At 45.8% G+C, this 15,109-nt stretch overlaps 1 protein-coding gene across 1 annotated transcript; it reads right to left on the reverse strand.

The window, feature by feature from the left end:
• Nucleotides 1-311: 311 nt before the first annotated feature.
• Nucleotides 312-14,170, reverse strand: LOC129825520 (xylosyltransferase 2-like). The gene is made up of 11 exons (XM_055885679.1): nucleotides 14,011-14,170; nucleotides 8,807-9,338; nucleotides 8,117-8,292; nucleotides 6,576-6,778; nucleotides 5,849-5,929; nucleotides 4,913-5,129; nucleotides 4,419-4,595; nucleotides 4,029-4,285; nucleotides 3,612-3,807; nucleotides 3,006-3,339; nucleotides 312-2,749 (listed from the first exon to the last, which is right to left on the reverse strand). The coding sequence occupies exons 1-11, from the start codon at nucleotides 14,140-14,142 to the stop codon at nucleotides 2,421-2,423; spliced, it is 2,634 nt and encodes an 877-aa protein (XP_055741654.1). The 5' UTR covers nucleotides 14,143-14,170; the 3' UTR covers nucleotides 312-2,420.
• Between the last annotated feature and the right edge of the window lie 939 nt (nucleotides 14,171-15,109).

Here is a 15,109-nt window from a genome sequence, read left to right on the forward strand (position 1 = left end):
GGGATTACTGCGAATTAGCTATATACTTTTGAGGGATGGATGAGGCATATTTTGAGTCATATCCTAAACGTGGTTTTAAACTAGTAATTGTGGCCGAAATAATATATTGTATATCAATAACTAATTTCACACGTGAACACACACGACTCCTTAATGATTGTTGATACTATCCAGCCTCTCAGAACCTTGGGAACCTGCTAAAATAATCCCATAAAGCACTGATATTACTCACTAACAGAATACATTCCATTCAGCTATTTGAATTCAATCAACTAGTCAAAAACGAAATACGCCAAAAAAGCAAGACTGAACAAGATTATATATTTTTTATTCATTTTTAAATTTTTTATTGTGCCACCAGTCAACCTGTTGCCATGTTTTACCAGAGGCGTTCTGTGATTGGCCAGCACTCCCCTCTCCAGTCCAGCACTGTCATGCCTCAGTCAGGGAGCCAGTGCCATTATGTCATCATTATCAGAGTGAGTGATGAGTGGGCTGTGGGTGATACAGCATGGACAGAAGTGACATTGAATGAAGTGTGTGTCCAAATAAAATAATACAAGAAGTGGTTTTCAATAGTTTGACAGAGGGGTTGATATTGAATGGATGGACAAATATATATTTCTCAAAGACTAAAATATGAATAACCTATTCCATTTACACTAAACGGTGCTCTGCTATTCTTTCTGTTAAATGGAAGCTTCACTGAAGCAAGTGTGCAAGGGAAACAAGGTCACTTGTAAACTCAGTGGCAGAGACTGAAAAAAAAACAAGAAAAGTAGGAGTTTCAGCCAGTTTAGTATTAAAACATTACAATTAAAAACAAAGGTATAGGGAAGGGTTTCAGAATTGTCTAAAAAGGAAATAAGTGCAAGTCTTGAAGCTATTCTCCTATTATAAACAGTTCATATTAACAAAGTAAAGGCAGCTTCGATTTCGTAACCAGACCGTGAAATAGTCATGTTGACCCCTCTTGGACGGGAGTTTCATTGTTGTAGAAATGCTTATGGACAACTAGTAACATTAAAGTGGTAGATAGATGACAGAAGAGTTTTGTTGGCATACAGAGCATAGACCACATGGACAGTACTGCACTGCATATACACTGATACAGAAGAGGAAGCTAGCCCAGAGCCGTGTATTTAGAGAGTTGGGCCAACGAGGTTTCTGCATTATGATGTATTTGCATGACTGTCTAGTATTAGAACAATATTCAATATTCTAAAAGTTTGCCTAACTCTAAATATATGGCTAGGCCTATATAGCATAACTGTGAATAGACCCATTGAAGCGATGTAGTCCACTGTGAATATGATGCCACACTGGAGAGCCAGGCCACTGTAGCCTAGAATATTACCCACATCAGTTAGGCACTTCCTCTGACACACAAAACCCCTGGTGGCATTGCTTTGCAGTGATCGTGGACAACAAAGACATTTCACATCTCAATGTTCACGAAACAAACAAAACAAACATTTAAAAACATGATATGTCACAGTAAACAGAACTCATGAGAGAAGAGGACTCTCTCCCAGCTGGTAACTCAGAACATGATTATTCTTCCTCCTCCAGGTGAGCCAGCTGGGTCAGATATGTGATATGATAGTGACGCCGCAACGTTCTAGCAGCACTTTTATACAAAATACATGTAAGTGAAGACGATGCCATGTCACCATTGTGACGACCTCCACCTTGACCTTTTAAGCTCCTAATCCTCCTCCTCGTCATTCTCCAACTACTGATCGACGCTGTCCTGTGTAACCTTAGTCTTACAGTAAAGTGCACTTCCTCCATCTGCTGCTGCTGCTGTTCTGATAATAATGCTTGAAAATAAGCATGAAGATACTAGTCCAGAGGACCCACTGCCCTCTGACAACAATATAACACAGCATTTAGCCACTGTCAAAATGTTGGCCACTGCTTTAAATTCCTTAAAGCAGAAGAAAACTGTGCATTGAACAGAGTTCAAACATATGCGGGTGGGGTTCTCCTCTTTCCAAAGTTCTACCCAGACAGACCCTGAATGAAGACTTATATGCAGACAGATAACATAACAGAAATTGTCCATGTAACGAGCAATGACGTTTGAACACAAAAAAAACTTTGTCTTGCAGTCTTCGTGTGCAAATGTCCAGCACGTATCTCGTCTGAAAAGAGCATGTAGCCTCTAAACTGGGAGCATAGCCACTCCTCAGCGTATGTAGGGAGAAGCCGTGTCTATTTATGTGCCTTATGATTTAGCCTTAGAGACCAGACCCCACTCTCCCCTCAGAGCTCACACATCCTTCTCTCTCTTCTCAGGGCTCACACATCCTTCTCTCTCTTCTCAGGGCTCACACATCCTTCTCTCTCTTTTCTCAGGGCTCACATATAATCCCCTCTCCCTCTACTGTAGTCCAGCATGCCTCCTGTCCGGGGGGCTACCTGATCCGGCCGTCACCTTTGACAGGGCCAAGTTCTGACTTAGGGTCTGGAGCGAGGGAGCTCCAGGTGGACTTGGTGCAGGGGCCCAGGGAAGGGCAGGGGCCCGGGGAGGGCAGGGTGGAGCACAGGTCCCCGGTCACCCAGAAGGCCCCCACGGTGCGGTCCACCCAGGCTTCCAGGGGCTTGCCCACTAGCTGGGCCCTCTGCTGGGCCTCCTGCAGGGCGGGCTCCTGTGGGGGCAGCTTCAGAACAGATCTCAGCTGCTGGAAGCCCTGCTCCAGGTACAGGTTGCCTGGTGGCCCCGCGTGCAGCCAGCTGTCCTCCTCTGGATCAGGCAGGGTGGCAGAGAGAGGAGGAAAGGGAAGGAGAGGACTGTTAGGGATCAGTTCACAACATCCTCATCTGATACATAAATACATACTGAGAGTCTTCCAGTGACTTGAATACGGAGTCTGAATGACTGCACTGAATCAAACAGAACACCAAAGGGGCAAACTACCCTGAACTACACTCCCCTTGGAACCACTTCACTTCCTGGTAAAAAGTAATGAACTACCAGACCCTCAAACCACCAGGCTCACCTTGGCGTAGTGGCTCTCGTCCTTTGAAGGCCAGGGGCATGACGAGGAAGCGAGCCTCGGCCACGCACTCCCACAGCCTCAGCACCTTGACTGTCCAGGCCCCGGGGCGGAGCGGCCGCTGCAGCGGGGGCTTGTACTGCGTGTACTCTGCGTCCACATCCACACTGATGTCATAAGACGCCGCCACCGTCTGGGCGGGGTCGATCCACACAATGGTGGCAGTGAGGTTGGGCCCCCGAACCCACTTCTGTACCGCCACCGGCTCGTCCAGCGGCCCGATCACACCGCCGAAGTTCCGGAAGATTCTCTCCTTGGGGTCCCACTCTGTGCCCACCTGAGGGGGAAACATAAGCACAGACATTTCACATCAATGTGGTAGGGCAGTCTTGCATCCTTGTTGTACTATTGGTATTCTAACTTGCTCAGTTGTATCCAACATCTAGTCTACAGTATGTACTGGTATTTCGTCATCAAACTAGGTCCACAAACTTGTTCACCCGTAGTCTCAGCCCTTGTCATACACCACTATCTAAACTGCAACAGCCTTGACTGCACACAATACCCATAGCAATACAGATAGACATATGTATCTCAGCTCCCACCCACCTCCAGGTTCTTGAGCCTCTCAAACTCCCTGAGGTTGTTCTCCAGCTGCATGGTGGCCTGAGGCACGGCCCACACCTCCACCGTTTCCCTGACCCTTGACCCCACCTTCTGCACCTCCTGACGGACCAAGTAGCCCTGGAAACGCTCGTCGTAGAAATACAGATGCACCGACACCGGGTAGCCTATTGGCTCATATCTGCACAAAAGGAGGAAGAGATATTTGAATAGACAATATGTGATAGTCAAATGAATTGAGATATCTTTTTAGTGTGTACATCAATAATTAAACCCAGACTTAAGTTGTCCTTCTTTTGAAGAAATCAATCTATTGAGTCTCAACTAGTCCAAGTAATAGTAAAATCTTCCACTCTGAATCTATCATTTGGAAGAATTGTAGTATTCAGGGCAGGGCCTCACCTGCAGGTCTCCAGGCTGGTCTGGCTGCTATCCAGGCTCCTGAGGCCCAGGCGGAAGAAGGAAGAGTAGGCCGTGAGGGCCACGTCACTGAGGGAGCCCACACCGTCCGCCCGCTCAAACAGGCTCTCCCAGTAGGCCTTGATGGCCACTGTCCCTGGGGCGTAGTGTCCATACAGGTGGGTGTCCAGGATGTCCATAGCCTCTTGGTTCACCGTGGACTCAAACTTTCGGGCAAAGAACGTGGGCCGGGTCAGTTGCTGTGGGGGAATAAACACATGAGAATCAAGGTTAAATACTACACTTGTTGGCTGAGGAGGAGTGCAGCAGATAAGGACACTCAATTTGAACTCTCATGATAGGTACAACAGTGCCCTCTGCTGGCTGGCTGACCTGTATCCTGACGAGGTCCTGTGGTTTGAAGTCATTGGGAGAGCAGCCGCACCAGTCCACTATGTGTTTGTACTGGCACTTACAACCCAGCTTCCTGTTCCAGTTGGTAACACGCAGGTTGTTGTCCACCAGAGAGTCACACATGTGACTGTTCCCCAGCACTGTGTGGAAGAAGGACTGGAACAAAGAGGGATTATATTAATATTTCAAACACCGGGATGTGACATTACTGGAAATAGAATTGCAACATTTCACCATCTCCACAGAGAATCCTGAACAATGAAGACAATCCAGACATGTTTCAAAACATAAAATCAATACTTTTGACTCGTGTAAAACATTCAATATTAAGATATGACCTCAACCAACCCACTTTAACTGGCAGCTAAACTCTGTGACCCCCTCTTCAGTCTAGCACCTCTACTGCCCAGAGAGGCTGTGACTTAAGCAGTCACATTGTCATCTTCACCATTGTCATTTTCCCTGTCCATTACCTCAGCGGGGAGCAGGGCGTAGGTGTAGAACTGTTTCAGGCCCGCCACCAGCTCATCCTGAGAGTTGATGACATACTCTACGAAGCGCCTGGTGAGGGAGAACCAGTCAGAGCCCCCAGACACCTCCAGGCCCTCTGGGATGGTCCGCTCACCCAGCCGCCACATGTGGTTGTCACACTCATGGAACAGCCGGTCCAGACCCTGTTTCTTTATGAACCTGGAGGTCATAGGCAGTGTTTGTTTCAACAACAACAACTATGACAGAAGATATTCATCAACAACCTATTCTTCCGTATCTGTTTTGTCCAATCATAAATATGCATGCCTTTGCATAATATAATGTATTCTGATTGAGCTGATCAGCCTGGCTCTCCCACACACACAGCTACCAGACGGCCACTTCAGTCTAGAGTTTTAAACTGATAGCTAAAACTAGGAAGGATGAAATTACTCAAATTGGTAATTTTAGTAATAGTTAAAGCTATTTTAGTCAAAAGACTAAATCTAAAATAGCTGCCAAAATTAACACAGCATATGGAAGAACAGTGATTAAGAGTTATTCATTTATCTAACCACTACTTTACAAAGCAAGTTCATTGCCAACCTGTTGCCTTGTTTCCTAACTTCAGCAATAATAACTGATCTTAAATAGTTTGTCAGAGAGCTGTCCTTGACTATATGGGGAAAAAACATCAAACAGAAGCTTTACATCATAATCATCATTCCTTTCATTTTCCCTTCAAACATCTTAGTCCTGTCCTCCAATATGAAAGCTTAACCATTACATCATACTGAGTGAAGCTAAGCTCGATGAGAAGAGCAGTGGAGGAAAATCTCATCCAATGTGAGCCGTGTCAGACACTAACAGTGAGAGCCAAGTGTGTCAAACAGACTGACGAGGCTGTGAGTCAGAGGTTTCCTAACTAAGCTCCCTACCTCGCGTTCTCCCGCCCATGTGACTTGAGGAAGTTCTGGTCTCTGTGCTGTGACAGAAAAGCCACCAGTTCATCGTTGGTCCTGCCGGAAGGCGATAGGCCGTGGAGAAGACAGAAAGAAAGGAGTGAATGAAAGAAGAGAGGATTAGGTTGGGAATAAAACGCTGACTGGAGCGTGGCGCGAGGAGCAGAGAAGGGGGGACGATGACTTTCCATGGGTGGAATTAGCCACTGACGGCAGGATTTGGGAGGCAGCGGCGGCTCCTCCGTGTGCATTTATTCCCCCTTTTAAACCCTGGGATGGTTCAGGAGGATTGGCCACTGCTCTGGAAGCAGCTCAGAAGGACCTCAGAAATCCACCCCAGAACTGATTGACAAGAAAGAGGCAATTTAGCAGTCTGTCTCTGTGCATCAGTGACCAAAACAGTCCATGACAGCATGGGCTTTCACCTAGAAGGATCCGTGTCTCTCCTTTATCTTGTAGCTATAGGAGTCAAAGTCACTGCAGGTCAACAGAATAATTTTATCAAAAATCGCAGAGTGAAGTGAAACCAAAAAGCTCCAGCACAGATGAAAAACTACAAATCCAGAGCATGTTTCTTCTAAACAGACTGAGTTGTGTGGTAGGAGGAATACAGTCTTCATCACACATATGTCAATTAACCATCATAAACATTAAACAATAGTTTCAAAGCCCATCATATGACAGTGGTGTTGTGGTCACTGACCTGGTGGGGAAGTCAGTGGCACTGAGGTTGATGAAGAAGTCCCAATTCCAGTCCAGCATGGAGAGCAGGTCCTGCATGCTGCGCAGGTAGGCCTTCAGCAGGCTGGCACCGCCCCAGATGGTCACCATGCGCCAGGGCGTGGCACGCACATTGGGGTACTGCTGGGCGATCTGCTGCACCTCCCGATGCAGGTAGTTGGAACGCTGGGGGGGGTTAGGAGACAGAACGTTTACATGCACAGTAATAATCTGATATTAAACTGATTATGGCAGTTGGCAGATTATGCATTAGTCACGTAAACACCTTACTTATCGGCATAAGGTCAAAATCAAAGTAAGCATACACCGATTAAAACACCAGGTTTTCTGATCAATCTTTCAAATTATTAGGACATGTAAACACCTTAAGGTAACAATCTGCCTACTGACATAATCAGTTTCATATTGAAATATTAGTGTGCATGTAAACATACTCATTAAATCAAAAAAATGCACGTGCATAGAAATCTCCTGGTATGAAATAGCTGTAGGTTCTTCTGGCAGCAGGACATGAAGAAAGAATAAGAAGAACTCAGCTAAGAGGCTACTTCCAAACCGTAAAGAAGAGGATTAAGCATTCAGAGGGAACGATGGACGGGTGAGGACTGCAGCAGGGTTGGTGACAACAGGCCCGAGAGATCAGATTCTTGCATTGAGAAGAGGAGCAAGTAGAAAGTATTGTGACAGGGCCCAGCTCCAGGCTAACACAGGGAGAGAGTGGCCTGCTCTGCTGGTACAGAGACAGAGAGACAGAGAGCGAGAGGAGGGCTGCCTGGTGGAAGGACTCCAGAACAGCCTGACCTGCTTTCCATCCTGTCCCATCCCTCAAGGCGCCTGCCTACTCGTCCCAGTGAGAGGAGCGATAAGGTGGTGGGCCTTTAGCGTCTAGTGTAGTCTCGACAGTGGGAGCCCATTGACTCCTCATTTATCAGTGCTTTCCCTTCCCTTCTGCAGTCTTAAACTGTTGCTCTGAGCTCTATGGCTCTGCAGCTGTGTAGACAGCCACCTCTTAAAGCTCCCACAGTAACCAGACAAACCCCTCTATCCTGTCTAATCCTCCAAACACTTCCTTACTTGAGGGTTATTTTAGACTCTACTACACACGAAAAACAGTGACCTTATCAAGCATGCATAAGTCAGCGACACCCTCCAGGTTAGAGTTCCTGCCAGCATATGAGAACCAGAGAAGCAATTCCACATATCATGGCGTCCTCATAAGCTAACAAGGAACGTGCGGAGTACGATAAAGCATAAGCTTAATCTTACCCCCTCTGTATCTCCTTTGTGTGATAGTTGCTTGAATTCAACCCTCAACTGAGCCAGCCAAACCAGATCATCCCAATGACAAAATACAATTTCCAGCCATAAGAGACTATATGGTGCATCTAGGGAAGTTCAAACTAAGTAATGCTTTTTTGTGCACGTTTTTTATTGGATGTTGTTATTCAAGATGAAATCCTTCTTGAAGCCATCACAGTAGTGTGTATGTCTGCCAGTAGTTACCTTGTCCACGTGGATGTAGTAGAAGTGGTCTCGGTGGTATATGGCTTTGATGAGGCGTTTCAGCTGCCTGATGGCCCGGCCGTGGACCACCAGGACGAAGGCCACCCTAACCGGGTTCTCCACCTTGGACAGGTTATTGTCCAGCTCATCAGCTGTCTGGACCGGGCTGGAAAAACCTAGGAGGAGGACACCATTTTTTTAAATGTAACCTTTATTTAACTAGGCAAGTCAGTTAAGAACAAATTCTTATTTACAATGACGGCCTACACCGGCCAAACCCGGACAACGCAGGTCCAATTGTGCGCCGCCCTATGTGACACCCTATCATGGCCGGTTGTGATATAGCCTGGACACAGCCACAACACAGGATGAGAGAGAGAATCATGGGAATGAGTCTCTGAATACAGATTCTTTGGATGATACACATGGGAAAGATTAACTGTCCAATAATGGAAAACATATAGTCCTCAAACCCCTGAAAATTTGCTATCTGTGGGGGGGGGGGGGGGGGGGGGGATTGAGAACATCTATTTACATTAAAACAAGAAATGGAACTGCTAATGTAATATTCATGCACAAATTTAGTCTTGTGGAGGCACTTCCAGACACAAATAAAAATGTAGTCTGTCTGGATGTGCTGTTAGTCTCTGATCTCTAGAGGAATGATGGCTAGGTAGGGGCGTGTCTCACCGTGCAGCGGGCAGAACTGAGGCAGTGCCCTTGGCATGAGCTGGCCGGCCTGATGCTGGCACACAATGTTGGCGATCTCCTGCCGGCACTGCCGCGAGCCGGTGCGGTGCAGGGCCGACAGGGCGTCCTTGCCCATGATGTCACACTTGGGCAGAAAGTCGCTGCTGGGGGCTTGGGGCGCCCCCTCCACGCTGCCCGGTTCCCCTGGCATGGCTGGAGGGGGTAGTCTGGCCGCCCCCTCCCCTCCGCCCCGGGAATCAGTGAAGTTACGGCTGCTGGAGGGGTCATGGGGGGGAACGCCATCAACTGCTAACCCCTGGCCCAGGGGCACCTTCACCCTGATGGTGTGCTTCCCCCGGCGCTTGGTGCCCCTCCGGAGGGCGCTGGCGGCCGTGGCCCCCGTCCTCTCCAGCCTGCTGTTCCATTGGGCCCCGCTCCTCCCAGACAAGGCGTTTTGTCTCTCCCAGGCCACCGCCTCCCTTTTGGGGTCCTGGCTGTTGTGGTCAGGTAGCTTAGACCGCCGCGTTTTCCTCTGGGGGGGGGGGGGGGGGGGGGGTTATCACAGAGAAGTTTCTCATTCTCCTTCTTTCCTGTCGATACACTACACAACATACTGGGACCAATCAAATTATTAGCAATAGTGTTTGTGAAGTGAGGAGATGATTCACCCTCTAAGAACGAACAAAACAACAAGTCGACATCAGAGCAGGAGCACCAGAGGCGAGATGTGTTTACAGTGTGTGTTGTTTCTGCTCTGGGTTATTTTTAGTCTCTGCCTTTTGTTGAAGTAATCAGGGAAAGACAGAGTTCAGAAAAGGCACAACATACAGATGGGTAATGAAGGCAGTGATTCACCGCAGTGACCTCAATAAACCTGTCAGACAGACCCTGGGCACAGTACAGAGCACACAGTGCATGCATGGACCGTACACATTCAGTCACACCACATGAAATTGGACATATGCTGACATCTACAATAAGAGTCCTTATCAGACCACTAAGGGGAGTGTGTGTATGTGTGTGTGTGACAGACAGAGAAGTTCTCTCATGTGTAATTAGTGAGGCTTGTAAATGGGCAACGACAGGCAGGCAGGCAGGGGGAGCTGGAGGGTTGCCACGCTCTGAGCTGCCCAATAAGATCACTGTCGGCCAGGGGCCAAGTGGCCTTATCAGCAGCCACCCCTGCAGTCCCAGGAGCACTCAGCGCTGCCCACTTCGGGACCCAGCCCTGAGCGCCTGCCGCTTCGACTGTACAGTGCACAGCAATGGCCCTGCACCATCACTAGGACCAGGGCTACCTAGGAAGGAGGGGATGTATGTATGTGGGGATATATGTGTGTGTGTTTTGGGGGGTGGGCAGGGACACATTAATTCGGAGCAACTCACAACACAAAAAAAACATCATGACTCTTCTTGCTGTAACATGCTGACCAGACCGGACTCATTGCGTGCGCCGCAAAATACATTTTGAAATCCATGTTATTCAATTATTGCGCGCGCCAACGAGCGTCTGCGATGCCAAGGGCTAAAAAAGAAGTCATTCCTATTTCTGATGCAGATCGCGCTGAAAGTCTTGCCTCTCCCATCTCCTCATTGGTTTATAGAAGCAGGTACCCACGTGCCATCTCGTTGGTTATACCCACGTGGGTGATTGAAAGACGAACTGTTTTGCCGGTAGTCGTGGTAATACTATGAAAGTGTAGATGCGATCACCATATAAGTTCAACGATGAAAAAGCTTGGAAGGAGGAGAGATGACTAAAAACGATTCGGTTGGCAGTTTTATGTGTGGATTAATTTGTCGGAGTAGAGGACCTTGTGCAGTTCATATAAAATAACAACTCAATGTTTATATCCCAGGACAATTTAGCTAGCAACAGCAAGCTAGCTAAATAGGACAAATTAGCTAGCAAGTGCAAGCTAACTAGCCATACATGTTTAATGCTTTTCAACCTGTCCCCAAATTAATGTCATTGGCTTGTTTTGATATTTTAACCTGCGTGTCGTGATCGCGTTTGGTGTAGGGGGACAAAATGTATTTAATCACGATGGCGCACGGGTTTGGGTTCCGGTTTGGGTTCCGTGTATGGATGCGTCGAAAGAATCAAACCCCCAGCTATTTTCACTTCTGACAGGAAAATATCACAGCTTATTGGAATTGCACAGAAAGGCCCCAAAATATGCACCCGGAGAATGGATAGAAAAACAGGGAGTGGGCCCTCGCCACACGCCACTGGCACAGAGACAGACCAGAGCAGACTGTGGGAACAGAAGCTATGGCCTGGGACAGACAGCACAGGGAGCTAGACCAGTGCCAGTCAGCCAGACCAGTGCCAGTCAGCAGCCAATCCAAACAACACAGCTACTGATCACTCAGTGGACCACAAATGGTGTTCCAGTTTAAAAAAGCATTTGTCGACAATGATATTACAGCCCAGCCCCATTGAATGTGTTTTGTGTCATGGAGTCTATTGAAAAGCATCACATAGGGCCCCAAAAAATAGTTGAGTTGAGAGAAGTCCATATTTTAAAAGACTGTTACTCTACTGGTGGTTCACTGGTTCAAAACTGCTACCAAATTGTAAGTGGACTTATCTGGGCAATGTTATGTTATCATATTGAAAAAAAAACACACAGCGATTTCAATTAAATTCCCTATTTTTCACACTTTTTAATTAACGCCCTCACGTCAGAAATGCTTCAACCCAAAGGCGGGTTTTTCTTTTCTTCGTTCTAATTAGTTGAAGCCATATCACTGCCATCACCACCATGTGAGGAGAGCGGACCAGCACGCCCCAGCAGCTCTTTATGAAGCCACTGACTGGGGACGACTGAACTGTGTGCGGTTTTCTTCACTTCTTCTCAAGTCCTTTTCTGTGGGGGCTATAATAGGATGCATGTGGTTGTGTTCACACATGCACAGCAAGCAGCCAGCTTCTGATTAGAGCAGATGTGAGTTATATCGAGGCCACTGAGCAGAGAGGGATTCAGTCCAATCATTCAGCCCTACATAGGCCCCAACTCTATACCCACTCACTCAAAAAAGGGAGTGCCGCTGCTATTGTGTTAAATAATTGTTTTCCCATTTCAGTCATTTAGCAAACACTCTTATCCAGGGGTACTTACAGTAGTGAGTGCATACATTTTTCATACTGTTCCCCCTTGGGAAACACGTTTCAAGCGCCATGCTCTACCAACTGAGCCACATGGGAACTGTAAAAATGCCTCTACCAGCCTCCCAATTACCTCATTTATCACATGATTTACCTAACAAAAAAGTATTTCAGCAGTAGGTATAAGGTTCAAAATTATGTTCCACCATTGGGCGGTGAGGGCGTATACATGTGCCTTTGTTTAGGCTGGCTGACTCAGGACTGAAGTGATAGCAAGTGCTGGATGCATCCTCATGGAATGAACATGGAGAGTAACATGATTTAAAGCAATCTACTAGAGGTCACAATGGGAACATCCTGCTCTCAGAGGGATCTCATGTCATGTCACATTTCCTGTTTACACTGTGTCCATCCAAAGGGAAATGCATTCATTGCATCTGGGCTGTTACTGATTCAGACAGATTATGTAATGTTCCTACTGGTCCAAGTAATAACATCTTCTTGATTTTTGAGAAAGGACGTAACATAGAAACACAATAAGCAGAGAATGGCTAATAGTGGGTTTGCTCCATGAAATAACATAGATTTAAACCATCACCAGTGAAACACAGAGTCCAGACACAGAGTCCAAAGAGTCCCAGAGCAAACCTACCCACCCTATGCAGAGTACCTCTTCTTGGGCCCTCCTTAGATGCTTCCTCTCCCTCCAGGTATGCACAGCTCAGTGAGACAGCTCTATGTGACCACCAGAGCCACGGGCTGTTCACCACGCTACCATCCAGCGCGAGGTCAGTACAGATGCATCAAAGCTGGGACAGAGAGACTGAAAAACAGCTTCTCTCAAGGCCATCAGACTGTTAAATACCAATCACTAGCCGGTTACCACCCGGTTATTTGATTTGATCAGTCTGGAGGGTAACGCACACACGCAACACAAGTCACATCATGAAAGGCAGATCGGGACTTTTTCAGACTCTTTCAGCACACATTCCTGAAGCGGAATCTGTATCAATACCTCAAATGATAACTAAATGCAAGCCTCTGGGGCTAAATCTGTTGGCAGCTCACAATGACTTTATTTGAAGAAGAAATGAGAGGTTCCAGGCGTGCATGTGAGATTGGAGAGCCAAGATTCCCATGGATAAGTATGTTACAGGTCGGTTCAGACGCTCTACTTTAATGTGCTTTAGAAAATATAGACCAAATTGGCTAAATGTGCTGTTTACCTAGAAATAGTTCAGGTGTAGTTTTATACTTGGAAAAAATACAAGTCAATTACTATGCTTATATCAAGACCAATAAATTGTGAATCAAACTATGAGAGTAAATGACTAAGATGACTATGGTATGCAATGGACCATGAGCCAACTCAGATAACTTGGTCCAAGGATGATAAGTAAAGATGAGCCAGAGGGAAGCACGACCGCACATTCCATATGCTCGCTCCAACTCGTTGCATGTCATAAATGTACATTATACTGGCTAGTCTTGACACCTACTTTGAATATTCACCGAATCTATTAACCCAGTTGGCAAGCCCGATAATCAACTTGGCCATGTATTTCCGTTCTCTTCATCACTACACGACACAGTCACACAATACTAATTGAAGTGACAGTCGCAGAACCAATCAACATTCATCCAAGGACATGCCAAGTCACAACAGAATGAAATGAGAGCCTAAACAATGCGACCTGTTTTTAAATATTTGCTAGCTGGTTGCCAGATTACAACACAATGACCTCATACACAAGTTCTTATGAGTAACGTTACACTCAGGAAACGTCTAACCTGAATTATGGAGACAGGTTGGCCAAAGAAGTGGTTTACTAGTCTGGTGTGGTTTATCTAGCGAATTGTTTTAAATGTGCAATTCTAGCTATAATAAGCGGAATAAGCTTACTAATAACTAGCTTTGGTTAACTACAGTATATTTACTGTAACGTTAGTTAACTACAGAGTACTAAAAACAGCTAGCTAACGTTAACGTTAGCATAGTACTGTACGCTAGCTTGCTAACTACCGCTACCAGCTTTACAGAGACCAAATCTTATTTTAACCAGCTAAACAAAGTCAAATTAGGCTTTCTTACCTCCGCCTCGCCCTCTTCGAGACTTCTCAGACTCCATACTACTAGCCCTTGAATCAGAAGAATCGTTAACGCGGCGGCAATCGCTAGTTTGTATCGTCGGAGGAGCTTCTGCACTCTGACGCTGGCCACCATTTTTCCAATTCTAGTTTACATGAGCGTTTGCTAGGGGAGGAGAGAAGCAAATCTGAGCAACGCGCACGCAACGTCATAGACTTGCATTTCCTCAGGTTAGAAGTTGTAGGCAGGCTACTGATTGTACATTTTTGGTTTAATTCTGAGTTTAAGTCTTATACAATACGTTTGATTATGGTTTAAAAGCATTTTTTTTCAAGAATGTTATAGGTATACAGCTAGATAGTTCTATAGAAAATGTGTCATTTATATGATGAACATAATCAGAGACCCTGTGTGAAAAAGAACAAATACAATTAAAGCCTATCATCATTAGTAATAACATTGCATAGAATGTATTTAAATGTTAATACAAAATGCTATTTGCGTGTTCCTAATTACATATAAGGATGAAAAGTGTGGCCCTTTCTACAAACGTTTGGTCAATCCTCTTGTGGTTTATTCGATTATGAACTAGTATGATCATTATGAATCCTTTTTAAATTATAATGATAATCAGAATCTATAATTTTGTTATAGCTTGTAGCAGCTCAGTGCCATATCTTTAGCTACAGTGCCTTCGGAAAGTATTCAGAACCCTTGACTTTTTCCACATTTTGTTACATTACAGCCTTATTCTAAAATTGATTGAATAAAATATGTTCCTCAGCAAACTACACACAATACCCCATAATGACGAAGCGAAAACAGGTTTAGACATTTTTGCAAATGTAATAAAAAAATAAAATAGAAATACCTTATTTACATAAATGTTCAGACCCTTTCCTATGAGACTCGAAATTGAGCTCAGTGCATCCTGTTTCCATTGATCATCCTTGAGATGTTTCTACAACTTGATTGGAGTCCACTTGTGGTAAATTCAATTGATTGGACATGATTTGGACAGGCACACACCTTTCTATATAAAGGTCCCACAGTTGAAAGTGCATGTCAGAGCTAAAAACCAAGCCATGAGGTAGAAGGAATT

This window comes from Salvelinus fontinalis, chromosome 2 (genome assembly GCF_029448725.1).
Source record: "Salvelinus fontinalis isolate EN_2023a chromosome 2, ASM2944872v1, whole genome shotgun sequence".
In the NCBI taxonomy this organism is placed as follows: domain Eukaryota; kingdom Metazoa; phylum Chordata; class Actinopteri; order Salmoniformes; family Salmonidae; genus Salvelinus; species Salvelinus fontinalis.

Coding starts and splice junctions, on each gene's coding strand:
- LOC129825520 (XM_055885679.1), bottom strand. CDS start 14,142: ATGGTGGCCAGCGTCAGAGTGCAGAAGCTCCTCCGACGATACAAACTA. Junction 4,286..4,418: donor AGGACCTCGTCAGGATACAG/GTCAGCCAGCCA, acceptor ATTCCCCCACAG/CAACTGACCCGGCCCACGTT. Junction 2,750..3,005: donor ACGAGAGCCACTACGCCAAG/GTGAGCCTGGTG, acceptor TGCCTGATCCAG/AGGAGGACAGCTGGCTGCAC.